This window comes from Ictalurus furcatus, chromosome 2, assembly GCF_023375685.1.
Source record: "Ictalurus furcatus strain D&B chromosome 2, Billie_1.0, whole genome shotgun sequence".
In the NCBI taxonomy this organism is placed as follows: Eukaryota; Metazoa; Chordata; class Actinopteri; order Siluriformes; family Ictaluridae; genus Ictalurus; species Ictalurus furcatus.
Window position 1 is genome coordinate 35,335,315 of NC_071256.1, and position 16,788 is coordinate 35,352,102.

Below are 16,788 nucleotides of genomic sequence, written 5' to 3' on the forward strand. Positions count from 1 at the left end.
TCTCTAGTATTGCTAATATTTTAGAATTAGAATGTTAGAATCTATAATGTTTTAGAATTGCTTATATTATAGAGTGAGAATGTTAGAACCTAGAATGTTTCTCTAGTATTGCTCATATTTTAGAATTAGAATGTTACAACCTAGAATGTTGTTTTTGAATTACTCATATTCTAAAATTAGAATGTTAGAACCTAGAATGTTATTTTGGAACTGCTAATATTCTAGAATTAGAATGTTAGAACCGATAATGTTGTTTTAGAATTGCTAATATTTTAGAATTAGAATGTTAGAACCGAGAATGTTTCTCTAGTATTGCTCATATTTTTGAATTTGAATGTTAGAACCTATAATGTTATTTTGGAACTGCTAATATTCTAGAATTAGAATGTGAGAACCGATAATGTTGTTTTAGATTCGCTAATAGTCTAGAATTAGAATGTTAGAACCTATAATACTGTTTTAGAATTACTCATATTCTAGAATTAGAATGTTAGAACTGAGAATGTTTCTCTACTATTGATAATATTTTAGAATTAGAATGTTAGAATCTATAATGTTTTAGAATTGCATATATTATAGAGTGAGAATGTTAGAACCTAGAATGTTTCTCTAGTATTGCTCATATTCTAGAATTAGAATGGTAGAACCTATAATGTTTTAGAATTGCTCATATTCTAGAATTAGAATGTTAGAATCTATAATGTTATTTTGGAACTGCTAATATCCTAGAATTTGAATGTTAGAACCTATAATGTTGTTTTAGAATTGCTTATATTCTAGACTTAGAATTAGAATGTTAAAACATCCACAAAATGTTCGTTCCGTTTCTCACTTACATTATAGCAGCTATAAACAGCTCTCTCACCAGCCTCTCTTTTTTTCCCCATTATCTTGAAGTTATATATCCTGTCCTTTCCCATGTATAAAATAAATTAACGACACGATGTAAACCTGCTGTGTTTAACACATCCTCTGGGTTGGTAATAAATAAACCAAACGTCGTTGAGAAAGTGAAGGGCGATGCGTCTCACTCCTAGGGTTCGAGTCACAGCACTGTTTTTAAGTGAAAAAAGCCCCAAGCTGTGACGCACAGCACTTATTTTCAGGGCCAGTGTTCACCACTCAGTGTCACTTAACGATTCCAAACACCTGGAGGAGAGCAGTGCAAAGGGAACCGAGCCGTTTATAATGCAGGGTCAGCAAAAAGTCACGGTCAGACAAGAAAGACTCGTTTATGAGCGAAATATTTTCATTTTCTGTAATCTAAGATTGTCACTTGGTGTGAAAATGTCAAGAGGAAATATTAAAGGTGAAGTCAGGAACCGTTTTGTAATATTTAGCCTCTTAAATAAAATATCTGCTGAGGGAAAGAAAATCTGATCTATTATTCTGAAGGAATAATATGGATCACCACAGGAGGTGCCTCTATATCCGTCAATTTAGAAAGCTCTGCTTCTTTCAGCATCATTCAGGTGTTCTAGCTGAACACTGAAAGATTTGTTTTTATTGGTATAGTTGTTTGCAATGAACAAATCAAACAAAAGCAATTGAAATAGTTCAACACAATGAATGCTTCAAGTGGTTTCCCCAAATTCAACTGAAAATTCAACCTCTCCAGTTTCAAAATTATTCAACCCCTTCATGGCGAGCATCTTTAGTACTTAGTAGAGCACATTTTTGCTGTTATGACCTGCTGCAAACAAGAAGCATATCCAAACACCAGCTTCTGGCAGCATTCCTGAGGAATCTTAGCCCTCATGAGCAATGGCCTCCAGTTCAGTAATATTTTTAGGTCTGCCTGCTGCAACCGCCTTCTTCCAATCCCACCAGAGATTTTCTATGGGGTTCAAGTCAGGTGACTGTGATGGCCCTGTAGAATCTTCCAGGACTTCTTCTGCAACACACCAATGGTAGCAGAGCTCCCATGCAAGGTGCTAACTTGTCATCGGGAGCAACTTGGGGTTCACTGTCTTGCCCAAGGACACTTTGGCATGTGGAGTCCTGTGGGCCAGGAATCGAACCACCAACCCTACAATTAGTGGACACCCCGCTCAACCACCTGAGCCACAGCCGCCTGTTTTGTCCTGTTGAAAAGTCCAATGACATCCAAGCTTCAGCTTCCACACAGACGGCACGACGTCTTCTCCTAGAATTATCTGATACTTCAATGAATCCATCTTGCCTTCCACACGCTGAAGGTTTCCAGTGCCAGAGGATACAAAGCAGCCCCAGAGCACCACCGAGCCACCACCATGCTCGACTGTGGACAGAGTGTTCTTTGTTCATTCTTGCTTCTCCAGACATACCGCTGATCCATCCTGCTGAAAAGTTCCAGTTTTGTTTCATCGCCCCACAGAACAGAATCCCAAAACTTCTGTGGCTTATTTATATGATTTTGAGCGACTTTTCTTGTGCTTTGGGGTCAATATTGGTGTACATCTTGGAGTTCTGGCATGGAAATCGTCTGCGTTTTAGTTACTGTGCTCACTGAAACCTCATTGCCTGTTGCCACCAAGTCTTGCTACAGGTCTTTTGCAGTCACTCGAGGGTTTTTCACAACCTGCCTTCTCAGAAATCTGCTTGCAGCTGTTGACAGCTTAATTTTTCTGCCCCGTCCAGGTATTTCATGCACTTTCTACCCCTAGCCAATTCAGGAATTTCATGTGTTCCAGCTCAAGCATACCTGGTGCAACTAATGAAGCCCTGGATTAGTGTATCAGGTGTGCTTGAGACAACACCTGTTTTACATATTTGAGACTGGAGAAATCATTATAAGTTGCATTTTCAGTTGAATTTGGGGAAACCACTTGAAGCATTCATTGTGTTGAATGATTTCAATTGCTTTTGTTTGATTTGTTCATTGGAAACAGCTGAAAGCCTGTAAAATTTGACAATAAACTTGATTTGCAATGGGGCTTGAATAATTTTGATTGCAACTGTATTATATGAAGATTGCAATTCAGACAAACATGGTGTGGACACAAGCCCAGTGTCCTCATGATGCCCAGAATCCCCAATGCCCCCAATGCCCCAGAATCTCCAGTCTTCCCAAGTATGTCCAATGTCCCCGGAATCCCCACTGACCTCAGCATCCCCAGTGTGCCTAATGCCCCAACATCACAAATGCCCCTAACATCCCCATTCTTCCCAGCATCCCCAGTAGTCCCATCATCTGCAGTGTCCCCAGTATCCCTAGCATCCCCAGTACTCCTGTTTGCACTCCAATGCTCTGTGTTCCCAATGTCAGCAATATCCCCAGCATCCATACCATCTACAGTGCCCCCAGCTTCCCCAGTATCCTGAGTCTCTGCAGCATTCCCAACCATCCTAAAGTTTTTCCTAGGAGTTATTTTTATCATTTTTGTTTGCTTCATTATTTGCATATTTGATAGTTTTACCCTCCAAAATGACCAATATGTATATAGATATTATATAAAACTGTATGACCTCAAGTGTCCTCAATGACCCCAGTATCCCCAATGACCCCAGCATCCCCACTGTCCCCAGGTTCCCTGGTGCCCCAGCATACCCATCAACCCCAGTTTCCCCAGTGTCCCATGCCTCTGGATGTAACCATTTTGTTTGCTTCTCTATTTACACGTTTGATCATTTTACCCTCCAACAATGAAGTGTCCACAATTAAAATAACAATTGAAGAAATTTACAAGACAAGTCTTTTACTGTCATAATATAGATTTTTGTGCTGGAGGGAAAATATAAAATACAATACTACTTCAAATACGCAATAATCAAAAAGAACAACAATCAGAAAGGAGGACAAGTAAGAATACTGATAAAACATGACACTGTATTCTTTTAATGACTGATCAATCGCTTCTTTTAAAACGTCACTGATTTCAGCACTGGACAGCATCACTGACGGCTCGCTCAGGCTGGGAGTGCAGTGCAGGAGTATACTACACACACACACACACACACACACACACACATATTGGCAGAGAGACGGCTAGTAAAACATTAAGCTGCAGTGTTTTACTCACATTAATCCTAGAAGTCCATGTATTGACTGATTACGAGTGAATAGCAACAGCAATGAAACTCTGCTTCTTGCATCTTAAGCAACCACTCTTTTTTTTTATGCTTCTGAACATGCAAGAAAAACAATTTACACCAATTTACAATTTTATATGTTGCATAAAATCTGAGAGGACTTCCAGACTCGGTGAAACCACGATTTAGCTTGCAAAGCCAGCTCAAGGTGAACTGCAGAGAACTGACGTTAATTAATGGCTTTTTACCCCACAAGAGAAATTTGGCAGTGGGAACAAAGCGGCTTTCTAAGAATAATGTATAGAGGGTTTATTTTGACTCCGGGCTGTTGCTAAGAAACGCTGCGAGTGCGATTCTGTAGTCCATCGAATGTTTGTTCAGGCATGGCGAAAAGGGGGAGGGCTTTTGTGCGTGAACGGCTGGCGGTTGATCGCTCAACGACCCTGACAGCATGATCAGCAACTTCCCATTCGTCTTACCCGATTTCTGCACTGAGGGAAAATAAATACATGCTTTGGTACTTCAATTGCGCTGCGAACAATCTAATCGTTGGCAAAAGCGCTCGCACAGCAGAACGGGACGAGAAAAGTGGGTAATAAAACATTACGCTGCATTGTTTTAATGGTGGCTCATTTGCTGCTGATCACTTCTTTTAAAACCTGCGGTTGATCATGAGGAACATGATGAGAAATGCGAAGAGAGAGATGAAAGTCTGCTTTATTTTGCTTTGTAAGTGAAGCCTTGTTTGCTTTGGGAAATCAGTTTTTTTACCTGGGTTTTTTCCTAAACTTAGCAGTAACTCCAAAAAAAAAATAAAAAAAATCAACAGGATTTACCGTACCATCTCAAAGATTACAGCTACACAATATATTGTTAGGACATTAGGACAATACCAGTCTTTGCATGGGAATGGAGTATGCAAATTGAGCACTATTACAAAATCATATTTCTTTGTTATGTAATGAGTAAAACACTTGGAAGCATGCTGTTATAGTAAAATAATAAGTGACAGAGGGGTGTGATGGAGCGGAGTTACTGTTACCACACTGAAGCTGATTATGTTCCAGCATGTCCTTAAGTTTTATTCCTCTATTAGGCATTTTGCCACCAATTTTTATTGGATTTACTTTATTACATTTAATGTTGTGAAGCGTTCCAGAAATTGTTCTCACTTATGTTATAACAGCAATAAACAGTCGTTCCCTCACCAGCCTCTCTCTCTCTTTCTCTCTCTCGAAGTAAACGTCCTGAAGACTTTCCTGTTTTGGAAAATCCACAACTACAGCGTTACAGCTGTTTTAAAGCACTGACACTGGAGTCTCCTTCCATAAATGCTGAATATACATCACCAGCACTATATATATATATATATATATATATATATATATGTGTGTGTTAAGGGCATGCACGGTGGCTTAGTGGTTAGCACGGTCGCCTCACACCTCCAGGGTTAGGGGTTCAATTCCCATCGCTGCCCTGTGTGTGCGGAGTCTGCATGTTCTCCCCGTGCTGCAGGGTTTCCTCCAGGTACTCCGGTTTCCTCCCCCAGTCCAAAGACATGCATGGTTGGCTTATTGGCATGTCCAAAGTGTATGAATATGTGTGATTGTGCCCTGTGATGGATTGGCACCCCGTCCAGGGTGTACCCCATCTTATGCCCCATGCTCCCTGGGATAGGCTCCAGGTTCCCCACGACCCTGAAGGATAAGCAGTATAGAAGATGGATGGATGAATATATTTGTTAAATAACAAATTATTAAGTCCATTATAATATAATGCACGCCCCTATGAATGAACTGTTACTATGGAATGAGCGCATTGATATAAAACTGCGATCTGTAGCCGGAACCTCTGTCACCTTCTGACCTATCAGATTCGAGAAATCAACACCACTGCTGTATCACTAATGTTGTACAGTATATTCGGCAATTTTATGCAGTGATAATAAATAATTAATATTCAATCGAATGTGATGCGTGATTTTTATTTTTATTTTTTTAACATATCATGAAAACCGGCTTGTTTTTCTGTCCAGGTCAGTAACCAATCAGCAGGTTCCCGGTTCGTACAGCGTGCTATATGATCTATGCTCTAATAAAGCGATTGGCAATTTAGCATGTGGGTCAGACACGGAGTGCTGCAGCATCAGGATAATTAAACACCCTGCTTTCACAGCAAAACACACAGAAGAGCTGAACGCAGGAATAACAGAGATGAACCAGAACAGCGTACGGACGGAGAAGTGCTTCTGTGCTGATTTTAGTAATGCAATCTGACAAAACCCACCCCCACCCCCCGTCACCCCACGCTCTCCCACCAGAGAAGCGTCCGCTTGACTTATGGCTCATGAGCGAGCAGCTCTTAATGAAATGCACTGCGTCCGTTCCGTTCCGCGTGTGTCCGTGAGGTCGTGGGTGGGGGGAGTGAGAGCTAGCACAGCCGCAGTGTGTGTGTGTTTGTGTGTGTGTGTGTGTGTGTGTGTGTGTGTGTGTGTGTTCAACCGTGGGGAGAGTAATGCGAAATTAAGAACGTGTGTGGTGGTTACTACAGCATTACGCTTAAATCTGTCAGAGAACGCGTGCACACACACACACACACACACACACACACAGGCACCAAGTATAAAATAAATATGATAAGAAACACTTAATATCTTCCATTAAAAGTCAGTGTGTGTGCATTAACACACTCACTCTCGTTCTCTCTCTCTCACACACACACACACATACACAGTCCATAGTCTCTTTTCAACCCCCCTCTCTATACTGTGCTTCTGTGCTGCAGCAGAAATCAGCGCGCAGTCAGCTAGTATGAGCCGCCGCAGTGTTACGCTATAGCACAGGAGGAGAGAGAAAGGGAGAGAGAGTGTGTGTGTGTGTGTAAGGGGGGAGAGAGAGAGGGCAAGAGAAAGGTAGAAAGAGAGAGAAAGAGGGCATAGAGGTTGCAAGTGATGATTAGTAGTGCAGAGTATAGACAGACAGACGGATAGATAGACACAGAGACAGAAGCAAATAGGAAAAGAGTCAGGAACAGAGTGAGAGAGAGAGAGTGTGGGGAAGAGAGAGAGAGAGAGAGGGCAAGAGAAAGGTAGAAAGAGAGAGAAAGAGGGCACAGAGGTTGCAAGTGATGATTAGTAGTGAGGTGTATAGACAGACAGACAAACAGATAGATTGATAGAGAGGAAACAAACAGGAAGAGTCAGGAACAGAGGGAGAGAGAGAGATAGAGAGAGAGAGAGAGAGAGAGAGAGATAGAGAGAGGGCACTAAGGTTGTAAGTGATGATTAGTAGTGCAGTGTGTGACACTCTGTACTCGTACTTCAGCGCACTAATAAAGCACCGCACACGTCAACATCACCTTCCTCAGGACAATGAGAACTGCTGCAACAGCTCCTGACTACAAATTCCTCAAGACTTTTACAGATATTGCTTGAGGACTGAATACCAAAATGTGCTTCTGGCATCCTAATTAAAGCAAAATATGTGATATAGGAACTCATAAAATGGAAAGCTTTGGGAATCCTTTCTGATTGGCTGAACTGCGTTCAAAGCCACTGCAAAATATACTCAAAAATATACCTCCACACACCTGTGGTCACATCTCAAGAACTGAATACTGTATTAATGCGCCAGGTTTTTAAACTGTTACGCTTATGCCACTGTTCCGTCCACATGTTTGTCCGTTATGTTGCTTAGAAACCGAGGATTACTGTTTACAAACTACATTGCGTGGTTTCACACCCATGTTCAGTTAACGTTTAGCGTTTAGTTCAAAAAAGGCCATAAATCAACACTAAAGATTTTACAGACGTATTCAGGAATCTGTATAAAAACTAATCGAGGTTAAGGCTGGGGGCGGAGCTTAGTATTCATACCTTTTCTAATGACGCATCGGTATGAAATCAAACAAAATCCAACCGCACTGAACATGAGATCGGTGTCAATAAAGATCTTAAAGGATTACGGACTCCTGCGTCTTTGAATTAAATGACCGAGGACAGCTGTAGAGGATTCATGATCACCTCATTCTGAAAGTGCTATAAACAACTCAAATAAGGGTCTGCTCCAGCATCGGCAATCAGGGTGATGCGTTCCTAACATGGTTCATAAACGCTCTGGAGCAGAGCGGAGCGTCTAAATAAGCTGATGGTGGCTGCAGGAGTCACGGCTCGTGCTGAGTAAGCATGACAGAGACACTCGAGCTCAAACTGCTGCTGCTGCAGGCCACCGAAAGCCAAAACCCAGAGAACCCTTTCCCTTCATGCTCTACTGGAACGTTTCGTCCCACTCCGAGCCAAAAAGACGCCAAGGCCATGCGGCATACCTGTGCTTACTCAGATCCGCATTGTGTACACGGTGAGACAGGAGGATCCAGAAGACGATATTTTAAAGCTTTATAAAGTTTTCATTTGGTTCTTGGTTATCAACAATCACCAAGAACCAAATGAAAGCCTACAGGATGAACAAGCAGTCAGACTGATGAGCACTTACAGTAGGTTCTGTTTATTAATGGGGTTAAACATCATACAGTGGTTAACTCTAGCACTTTCAAGATACCACTGCTTCTTCAGCAGTCCATTTCCCAAGTGTACACCCAGACAGATCTTCTCTTTCTTGCTCTCCTGGGAAAATACATGGCACATATCCATACTTGAACATATTCTCAACAAAGTTTTCTCTCGTTGAAAAATCCCAAAGGGATTTCACCACATTCTAGCACTCTTTAACCTCACTCTATATCGATAATGCTTCAAGAAAAGGGGTTCTTCAAGGGTTCTTCATATGTGAAGTCGTCTTCTTAGACTCCTGAAATGGTTCATTCTGATAGGCAGACATTTCTAGGGTTCTAAACAGAGCCTCTGTTCTATTTCTATAGAGCGTCAAACCAAGAACCCTTAAAGGTTCCAGAACTGAGCGTTTTTTTCTAAAGAGTGGTGATACGGTGATGACGTCGAACACCGTGATGAAGACCTCACCACAACTCTTCCTCATATTTCGATGGTCTCGAACACTTTTTTTCCTAACGCGAGAACTTATAACACTCGCTATCTCTGGTTCTCATTTGACAAAATTTCATAAAACATGTCCGTTAAATCCTTTAAAACTTGGCTTGATACTCAAGTGAGGAGTAACTACATACTGTTCTTTTTAGTTTACTGCAGTCATTAATTCATCTGTAGTAACCACTTTCTTCTAGTCAGGACAGCAGTGGATCGAGAGAACACTGGCCGTGAAGCGAGAGTACAACCTGGATGGGAACGGTTTTTGGGAGGTGGGAGGAAACCAGTGAACCCAGAGGAAAAACCACATGGACTTGAGGAGAACATGTGAAACCCCATACAGGCAGTAACAGCAGTAACTCAGGATCGAAGAAACAGTGTTCAAGATCATTACTTGTCACAGTGTACGACATCCCAGTGAATCCTTGGCCCGAATTCTATAACAAAGCTTACATTATCAGTCAGCACGATCCGGAAAATGACCGTGTTGAAAAAGGGCTTCGCGTAAACACAAACTGAGCTTTAGGTAATAACAATATTTCTTTCTGTCCTTAAGCATGTTTCGTTTTATATTTCGCATTTGTGACTATTATATTATATTATAGCTGTCCTGTGAGTTTTGTGTAATCCTACGTCGTCCTCCTATCGGTGGCTTTTAGGCGAGTGGCGTAGCAGAGCTCGCACACTGAGATTTTATTCCGATATTTCGGAAACTGGAAGAACTTCATTGTCGAGCTCCGATCTCAAGTCATGGCCAAGGAACTGTTTTACGACGCGTGAGCAAAATCGGGATGACAATCATACAGCCTAGCTCGCATTGAACAGGAGACAGGAGTGTATTATTGTGTCATCTAAAATAACAGCCAATCAGATTCAATATGCAAATCCAGGCCATGAAACACCAGTTTACAAGGTGAAAGGAAGGACTGTGCAGGTTTAGGGGGCGTTCCTAATTTGCATATTCGTAAAATCTGGATTTTTTTTAATGTGTGTGTGTGTGTAAGGGTAAATTGCGGGTGCTTCCGGGCCGTTTTTTGGGAGTTTGATTGACTTTTTTTTTGGGGGGGGGCAATCATGCAATATGTAAACATTTTTGCATTAGCAAAAAAAGTTTTGAATGAAATGTACATGAATTTGATGTGTTTGTAGGGAAAATCGGAAATTGACAAACAAAATCAGCAAAAAGTGAGTGAATGACAGATCTCCTTAAGCTGTTGGACCCCTGTAAACATAAATGAGCATGTGTCTGTGTGTGTGTATGTGTGTGTGTGAGAGAGAGAGAGAAAGAGAGACATCATCCTAAATGTATAGGATTTATTGCTCTACACAACCACACTATATTCTAAATCTGACCAAGAAATGGATGGCTGGGGTGAAAGAAAGGGAGAGACGGAGAGTAAGACAACACGAGATTGAATGGTCCGAGTGGCAAAAGTGACAAAAAGAAAAAGCTCACTGCAGAAAAATATTTAATCAAGCGTGGGAAAGTGCTGGTGAGACGCAGCCTGCGAGTTAACCGGCTTACGATGCGCCAATATAATGCATTCTAAATATCTATACATGTTGAGAATTAATTACAGTTTGCATTTTTAGCTCAAGCACGTTAGGATTCTGAAATCTAACAGCGAGGCTTTACTGAAATTAAGTCACATTTCTACCGAGCTCCTTTCCTATCCCACTAAAACCTACTTGCAGAACGAAATCAGATATATTTTTTTTAGCCTTCCTGTTCTGTCAGGTCAGTTCAGGATCGCCACTGTGGCTCTGCGGTTATTAGAACATAATCATCCCGGGTTGTGTTTCCGTTGGTCGGATTTCTACCTGGCTTTGTAATGTAGAGTTTAAGTTACACTGCACCAAACACTTTACACACTCCGAGAGAAAAAGTGCCTTTCCTTGTCGCTGATCTTTTGTAACTTTAATATGTATTTCTCACCTGGAAATATCAGTACAGTGTAGCGTATTTGGACCATATTACCTTGTAGAACAAAGTTTTAAAGGCATGCTATATGCAGGGTTCAAGTCAGGTAAACGATACATACGGCGTACAGATCCGACGAGGAACGGTACACCTTGACACCCTTTTTCTGAGAAACTGGAAGACTGGATGACGCCAAACAGATGCATTGTAGGTCTTTATTTGTGAATCTAAGCGTTAATTCAACACAGTAAGAGATAATTCAGCACTGTAGAGGTTAAATCAGAGTACATGACTGTATGTGCCATAAGAGAAATTCGTTATTAACGTCACATGGGTGATCCATTCGATGTCGGTTTGTAGTTTAAGAGTGAATTTTACGGCTGTAGGTCTGTTAATTCAACACTGAGAGGTAATGCAGCACTGCAGAGGATAGATAAGAGTATGAGTATACTGTACATACGCATGCATATGTTAGAAGAAAACCTTTATCAAGATTTAAGCAATGTTATTAACATCACGGGTTTAATAGAGCACTGAAAGACGAATCCAGATGTTCTAATGTATGACCTTGTAGGACCTAATTTAGCATTTTAGTGCGTTGCAGACTGTGAGATTTGTTCATTTCAGCACTGCAGTAGTTCATGCACCAGTGCAGAATTCATTCAGTGTGTTAAAGAGTGTGAGAGTGTAAGGGTGCACCACTGTGGGTGGTAAATACAGGCTGTAAGAGTGAACTGTGCACCGCATGTTTGCGGTGATCCGTCACTCACCCGCGCGTATTTGGATGAGTACGGGTCCTCGAAGAGCGCCCAGACGCGCGGCTGCCACACGCTCCACCAGCTCTTCTTGCCGCCGTCCTCGTGCAGGCAGAGCCGCTTGAGGTCTCCGTCGGCTCCGCCCCCTCCGCCGCCACCGGCAAGCGCCGCAGCTTCATCCTCCGGCGCGTCCGGCTCGGGCGTCTCGAAGCTGTCGAGCGCCTCCTCGGCGTCGCGGTGCTGCCGGTAGTTCATCCAGCAGCACGCCTCCACGTCCGTCTCGTCGATGCCCCAGAAGGCGAGCTCCTCCTCGAAGAGCGGGCCGCACACATCGCCGGGACAGTGCAGCTTGCCGGTACGGTAGTAGTTGAGGATGAAGGCGAACGTGCTCGGGTGCCGGTCGAAGAAGAACTCGTCCGACTTGGGGTCGTAGTCGAAGTTACTGCATGCGTCGGGCTCAGTGAGCCAGGAGAGGCGCGTGCCGGGTAGCGTGCGGAGCGTGCTGCGGTAGGTCTCGTGCCGCACGCCGCCGCAGTTGATCACGATGCGCTCGCTGTCCGACGGGCAAGTCATGTCGGCGCTCGCGCATGCTTTGGCGCACGACTTGCTGCCACCCTTGCGCCCTCTGAAAGAGGAGACGCACACCGAGCTGAGCATAGAGGAGGAGGTGGAGGGGGCGGGGAGAGAAAGACGGGGAGGGGGAGGAGCCTGAGAGAGAGAGAGAGAGAGAGAGAGAGAGAGAGAGAGATGCGTTAACACACTCTTTTTTTTTTCTTTTTTTTTTTTTTTTTCTTTTTTTTTGGAGAGACACACCATTGCTCATTTTTGACCCTGAACCAACTCATTTACATTCAACAGTTTCATCTTTTCCCTTCTGTAATAACCTGACCCAAATCATGATGGGCTGTGAGTGTCCGACACGGTGCCCTACTCCAAAATAGTGCCCTTATTCCCTCCTTATTCCACCTTATTCCCTATAAACAGCAAAGCACATTATGGGTATTCAGGTTTTCCCTGCTCTAGCACCCAGGATCCAAGCACTTCATCACATGTGATAAATCAAGTGAGCTGAGTCAGGGAAAGCTTGGAATCAGAGAACTAACTCCTGCTCTCATTGGTTAAAGATTTGAGTTCAAAATCCCAGCATTGCCAAAGCTGCCACTGTTGGCAGCAAACAGTTCATTTAACGCCACTTAACCCTCAACTGATCAGTTGTGGTGAGCAGTTATGTAAAGTGGTGTTTCCCATTCCTGGTCCTGCACTCTTAGGAAAAGAATGGTTCCTCAAGAGTTCATTGCTTAAAATAAGGGGGTTTTTTTTAGCTTCCTGGAACTTTTCTGATAGGGAAGCACTGTGTTGTAGGATTTATGAATGTAACCAAATACAAATACATTATTCAAAATGAACAGATACAGTGTTGTAAAGAGATACAAATAGTACGTGTACTATTTCTTTGGAGTTTTTTTTTCCCCTTCAGAACTTTCCAGAAAGGTTTACATCTGGTTGAGATTAAAGGTGTGTATCAGAACTGGGATCTCAAGAAGCATCCATCCATCCATTTTCTGTACCGCTTATCCTAGCCTGGAGCCTATCTTAGGGAACTCGGGGCACAAGGCGGGGGACACCCTGGACGGAGTGCCAACCCATCGCGGGGCACAATCGCACACTACGGACAATTTGGAAATGCCAATCAGCCTACAACTCATGTGTTTGGACTGGGGGAGGAAACTGAAGTACCCCGGAGAAACCCCCCAAATCATGGAGAGTACAAGGCAAACGTGCTAACCACTGTGCCACCCCTCATAGGAAGCGATAAATAAATAAATAAATAAATAAACAAACTTCTTACAAATGGGAGGTTTTACACTCATGAGGGTGAGAGCGAGTGAGCAGTCAGATATGAAGCTCGTGGAAGACCTTGTTCATTAACACTAACATGTGGCATGGTGCAATGCCTCTACACTGTTCATTCATTCACACTAGTCAGGCTCATGCTGCTAAATTCGCTAGAAATATATTATCGCAGGCAAGTACAAACAAATAAATGAACTACTTGAGTGATGTAGCTGAGGATGAGGAACTGTCAGAGCCAGAATTCACACACCATTATGACATTTTTATTATTTTTTTTTTTACGTCTTGGTTGTTTTCAAGTGTTTCCAAGGGCAGAGTGGTAGGGTTCATGTTTACTTGGTAAAAATTGTCCAGTTTAGGCCACGCCCACTTCAGATACAAATCTAAATACAGATATAGATACGGATATTTGGGGCAGTAAACAGCAACAGAAACAGATACTGGTATTGTGTTATACCCCTATGAGGCTTCCACACAGAACACTGAATTCTTGTACTAGAGGAAGGAATGAACTCGAAATTTTAAAGAGCGTGGTGTTGCACTGCACTGCATATTTTCAAGACTGTAACCTGATTCCTGCAACCTGAACCCAACTCAGCAGCGTGTCAACAAACCCTTCGTGATCTTGAAATCATAAGTCAGTGTGTGGAAACTTATGAGAAGAAATGTGTGGGGGAAAAACAATGTTCAAAAATATTCTCCGTCAAAGCATGTGCTGCTAGTGCTCTATAATACTTCACTAAAAAGTGATGACTTGCCTGCCAGAGAACTTTTTGATCACTCCTAGCCCAAACCGTTAAAATGATCTGTGTAGGATAATAAATGGTTCAATATGCTTTGGTTAATGGGCAAAAAAAAAAAAAACAACTACAAAAATGTCCTAAGAACATCTATACACATTTTCCTTTATTTAAAAAAAAAGTCCAGGATCCATAAATATGAAAGCATGATTATATAATTTATCCTAGCAACTAGCCAGATAGATATGCCTTAAATTAATTAGCATTTTTCACAGGTTCCTTATATAACAAGAGCCAAAACATAGGCATAAAAAATGTACTGTCAGCTTAGCATTAAGTTTCCGAGGTTGAAAGTTTATAGCTAGCATTTCATCCTTGAATAAATTAGCTTAGCAAACATGACTGGTCCAAAAGCTATGGAGTTTATTTAGTGACATCGCAAACTCAGCACATATGTATTGTATTACTCCTCGAGTCAGTTTTACACAAAAATACAAATGAAAGAAGGCGTGTGTTAAGAAATTTGCCCCAGACTTCAATTTACATAATCAGAATAAGCCATCCATGAGGAATGAACGACTTTAAAAATCACATTTTTTGTGTTCAGTGCTACTTTACGACTTTGTTTTCAGTAACCATCTTGATGTTTGATTCCATTTATGGGGAGCTTGTCCTTGTTTGCTATATTGTAGTCTTCCTTTTGTCCTTTGTTTGTGTGTGTGTGTGTGATGTGTGTGTGTGTGTGTGTGTTTCTACCAGCAGCTGTATGTACAGAACCTCCATTTTATTGTGCATCTACATCCAACCTTTTATACATCGAACAATGGCCATCTCTGTATTAAAAGCACTCGTGTAATCCCCCTCACATTAGTAGTGTTTGCCTTGAGATGACTAAAACTGTACTTCAGAGCAAGTCAGCACTAATTGATGAATGAACGCAGCTTTCTGGCTAAACAGGTTAGCAGGACAGCTAACTACATAGCTGAGTGCTGCACAAGCGTGCGCTAGTAGAAGCTTCAAGCTTTACTAGAAAGTCTGATGGCCAAGAACCGGCCACTTTTACAGGACGAGGTCATTTAATTGAGATGACCAACCACAGATCAACCACCTTTTCATTATCTTGCTTATCAACCTCAGACTGCTTCAAACAACTCTTAATAATTTTTTTAAATTGGATTCGGTGCACTTTTGTAAGTCCAGTGACTATATCTTGCTCTGAAAAACACACACTGCTAACCCTACGTGCACACTAGCAAGTGACATGTACCTTGCAGTTTTGCTACACTAATACTATATCATTGCTATGCTGATGACACCCAGCTCTATTTGTCCTTCCAGCCTGATGATCCATCCGTCTCTGCACGCATCTCTGCTTGCCTGCCGGACATCTCGGTCTGGATGAGGGAACACCACCTTAAGCTCAACCTGGCAAAATCGGAGCTTCTCGTCATCCCAGCCTGTCCCTCAATCAACCACAACCTCACTGTACAGCTCAGCTTAACCACACTCAGGCCAACCAGGACGGCCAGGAACCTTGGGGTGATTCTCGATGACAGCTTGACCTTTACAGACCACATCTCAACAACTGCACGGTCCTGTAAGTTAATCCTGTACAACGTCAAGAAAATCAGACTACCTCACCGAACAGGCTACACAGATACTAGTCCAGGCTCTTGTTATCTCAAAACTGGACTACTGCAATTCACTACTCTCGGGCCTCCCGGCCAGCTCCATCAAACCCCTTCAGATGATTAGAACGCAGCAGCACACCTCGTCTTCAACCAGACCAAGAGAACCCATGTCACACCCCTCTTCATCTCCCTCCACTGGCTTCCTGTATCCACCCGCATCAAATTCAAGGCTTTAATGCTCACCTACAAGACCTTGTCTGGAACAGCACCTTCCTACCTCAACTCTCTCCTGAAGGCTTACGTTCCCTCACGCAATCTGCGATCGGTTAACGACCGACGCTTAGTAGTACCTACTCAAGGTACTCAACATACCGATAGGTTACTTTAAATTGTAAATTGTAATGAGTAAGTGAGAATGTGTGTGTCCATGGTGTCCCATTCAGGGTGTATTAGCCCCAGATCCACCATGAACCTGACTAGGATAAAACACTTCCTGAACCTGTCTCATCCAATATACATATAGAGATATACAGCATGGAACAATCTGTATATTTTCAACATAATTAGTTTGTCCTTATTTTGAATGACTGTTATATTGTAATATTAAAAAATTATATAATCTGGTGTCGACCTGACGAGAATGGCTTCACTTCACTTCCTCTCAAGGGTTAACCTTCGTCTCACGTTTCCTCTGGATTGCTCATGAGCGATCTTGACTTGGATCTCTGTAAATCTGCATTGTTTTTTTTTTTTGAAGCTCTCTACAAATAAAACTGAAATGACTTTTATATTTGTGTCGTGTTGTTTAATATAGCATAACTTTAATTGAATATTTTTTTATGGTTGAACACAGAAAATGCTACTATTTCCGCATTTA

The 16,788-nt window shown here is 42.2% G+C and overlaps 1 protein-coding gene across 2 annotated transcripts in view; it reads right to left on the reverse strand.

Moving 5' to 3' along the window:
- The window catches only part of kcnc3a (potassium voltage-gated channel, Shaw-related subfamily, member 3a), a 78,055-nt gene extending 65,712 nt beyond the window's left edge, over positions 1 to 12,343 (reverse strand). For both annotated transcript variants that reach the window (XM_053616734.1, XM_053616727.1), the window contains exon 1: positions 11,702 to 12,343. In XM_053616734.1, coding sequence (XP_053472709.1) covers positions 11,702 to 12,343 — 642 coding nt within the window. The remainder of the gene's footprint in view (positions 1 to 11,701) is intronic.
- Between the last annotated feature and the right edge of the window lie 4,445 nt (positions 12,344 to 16,788).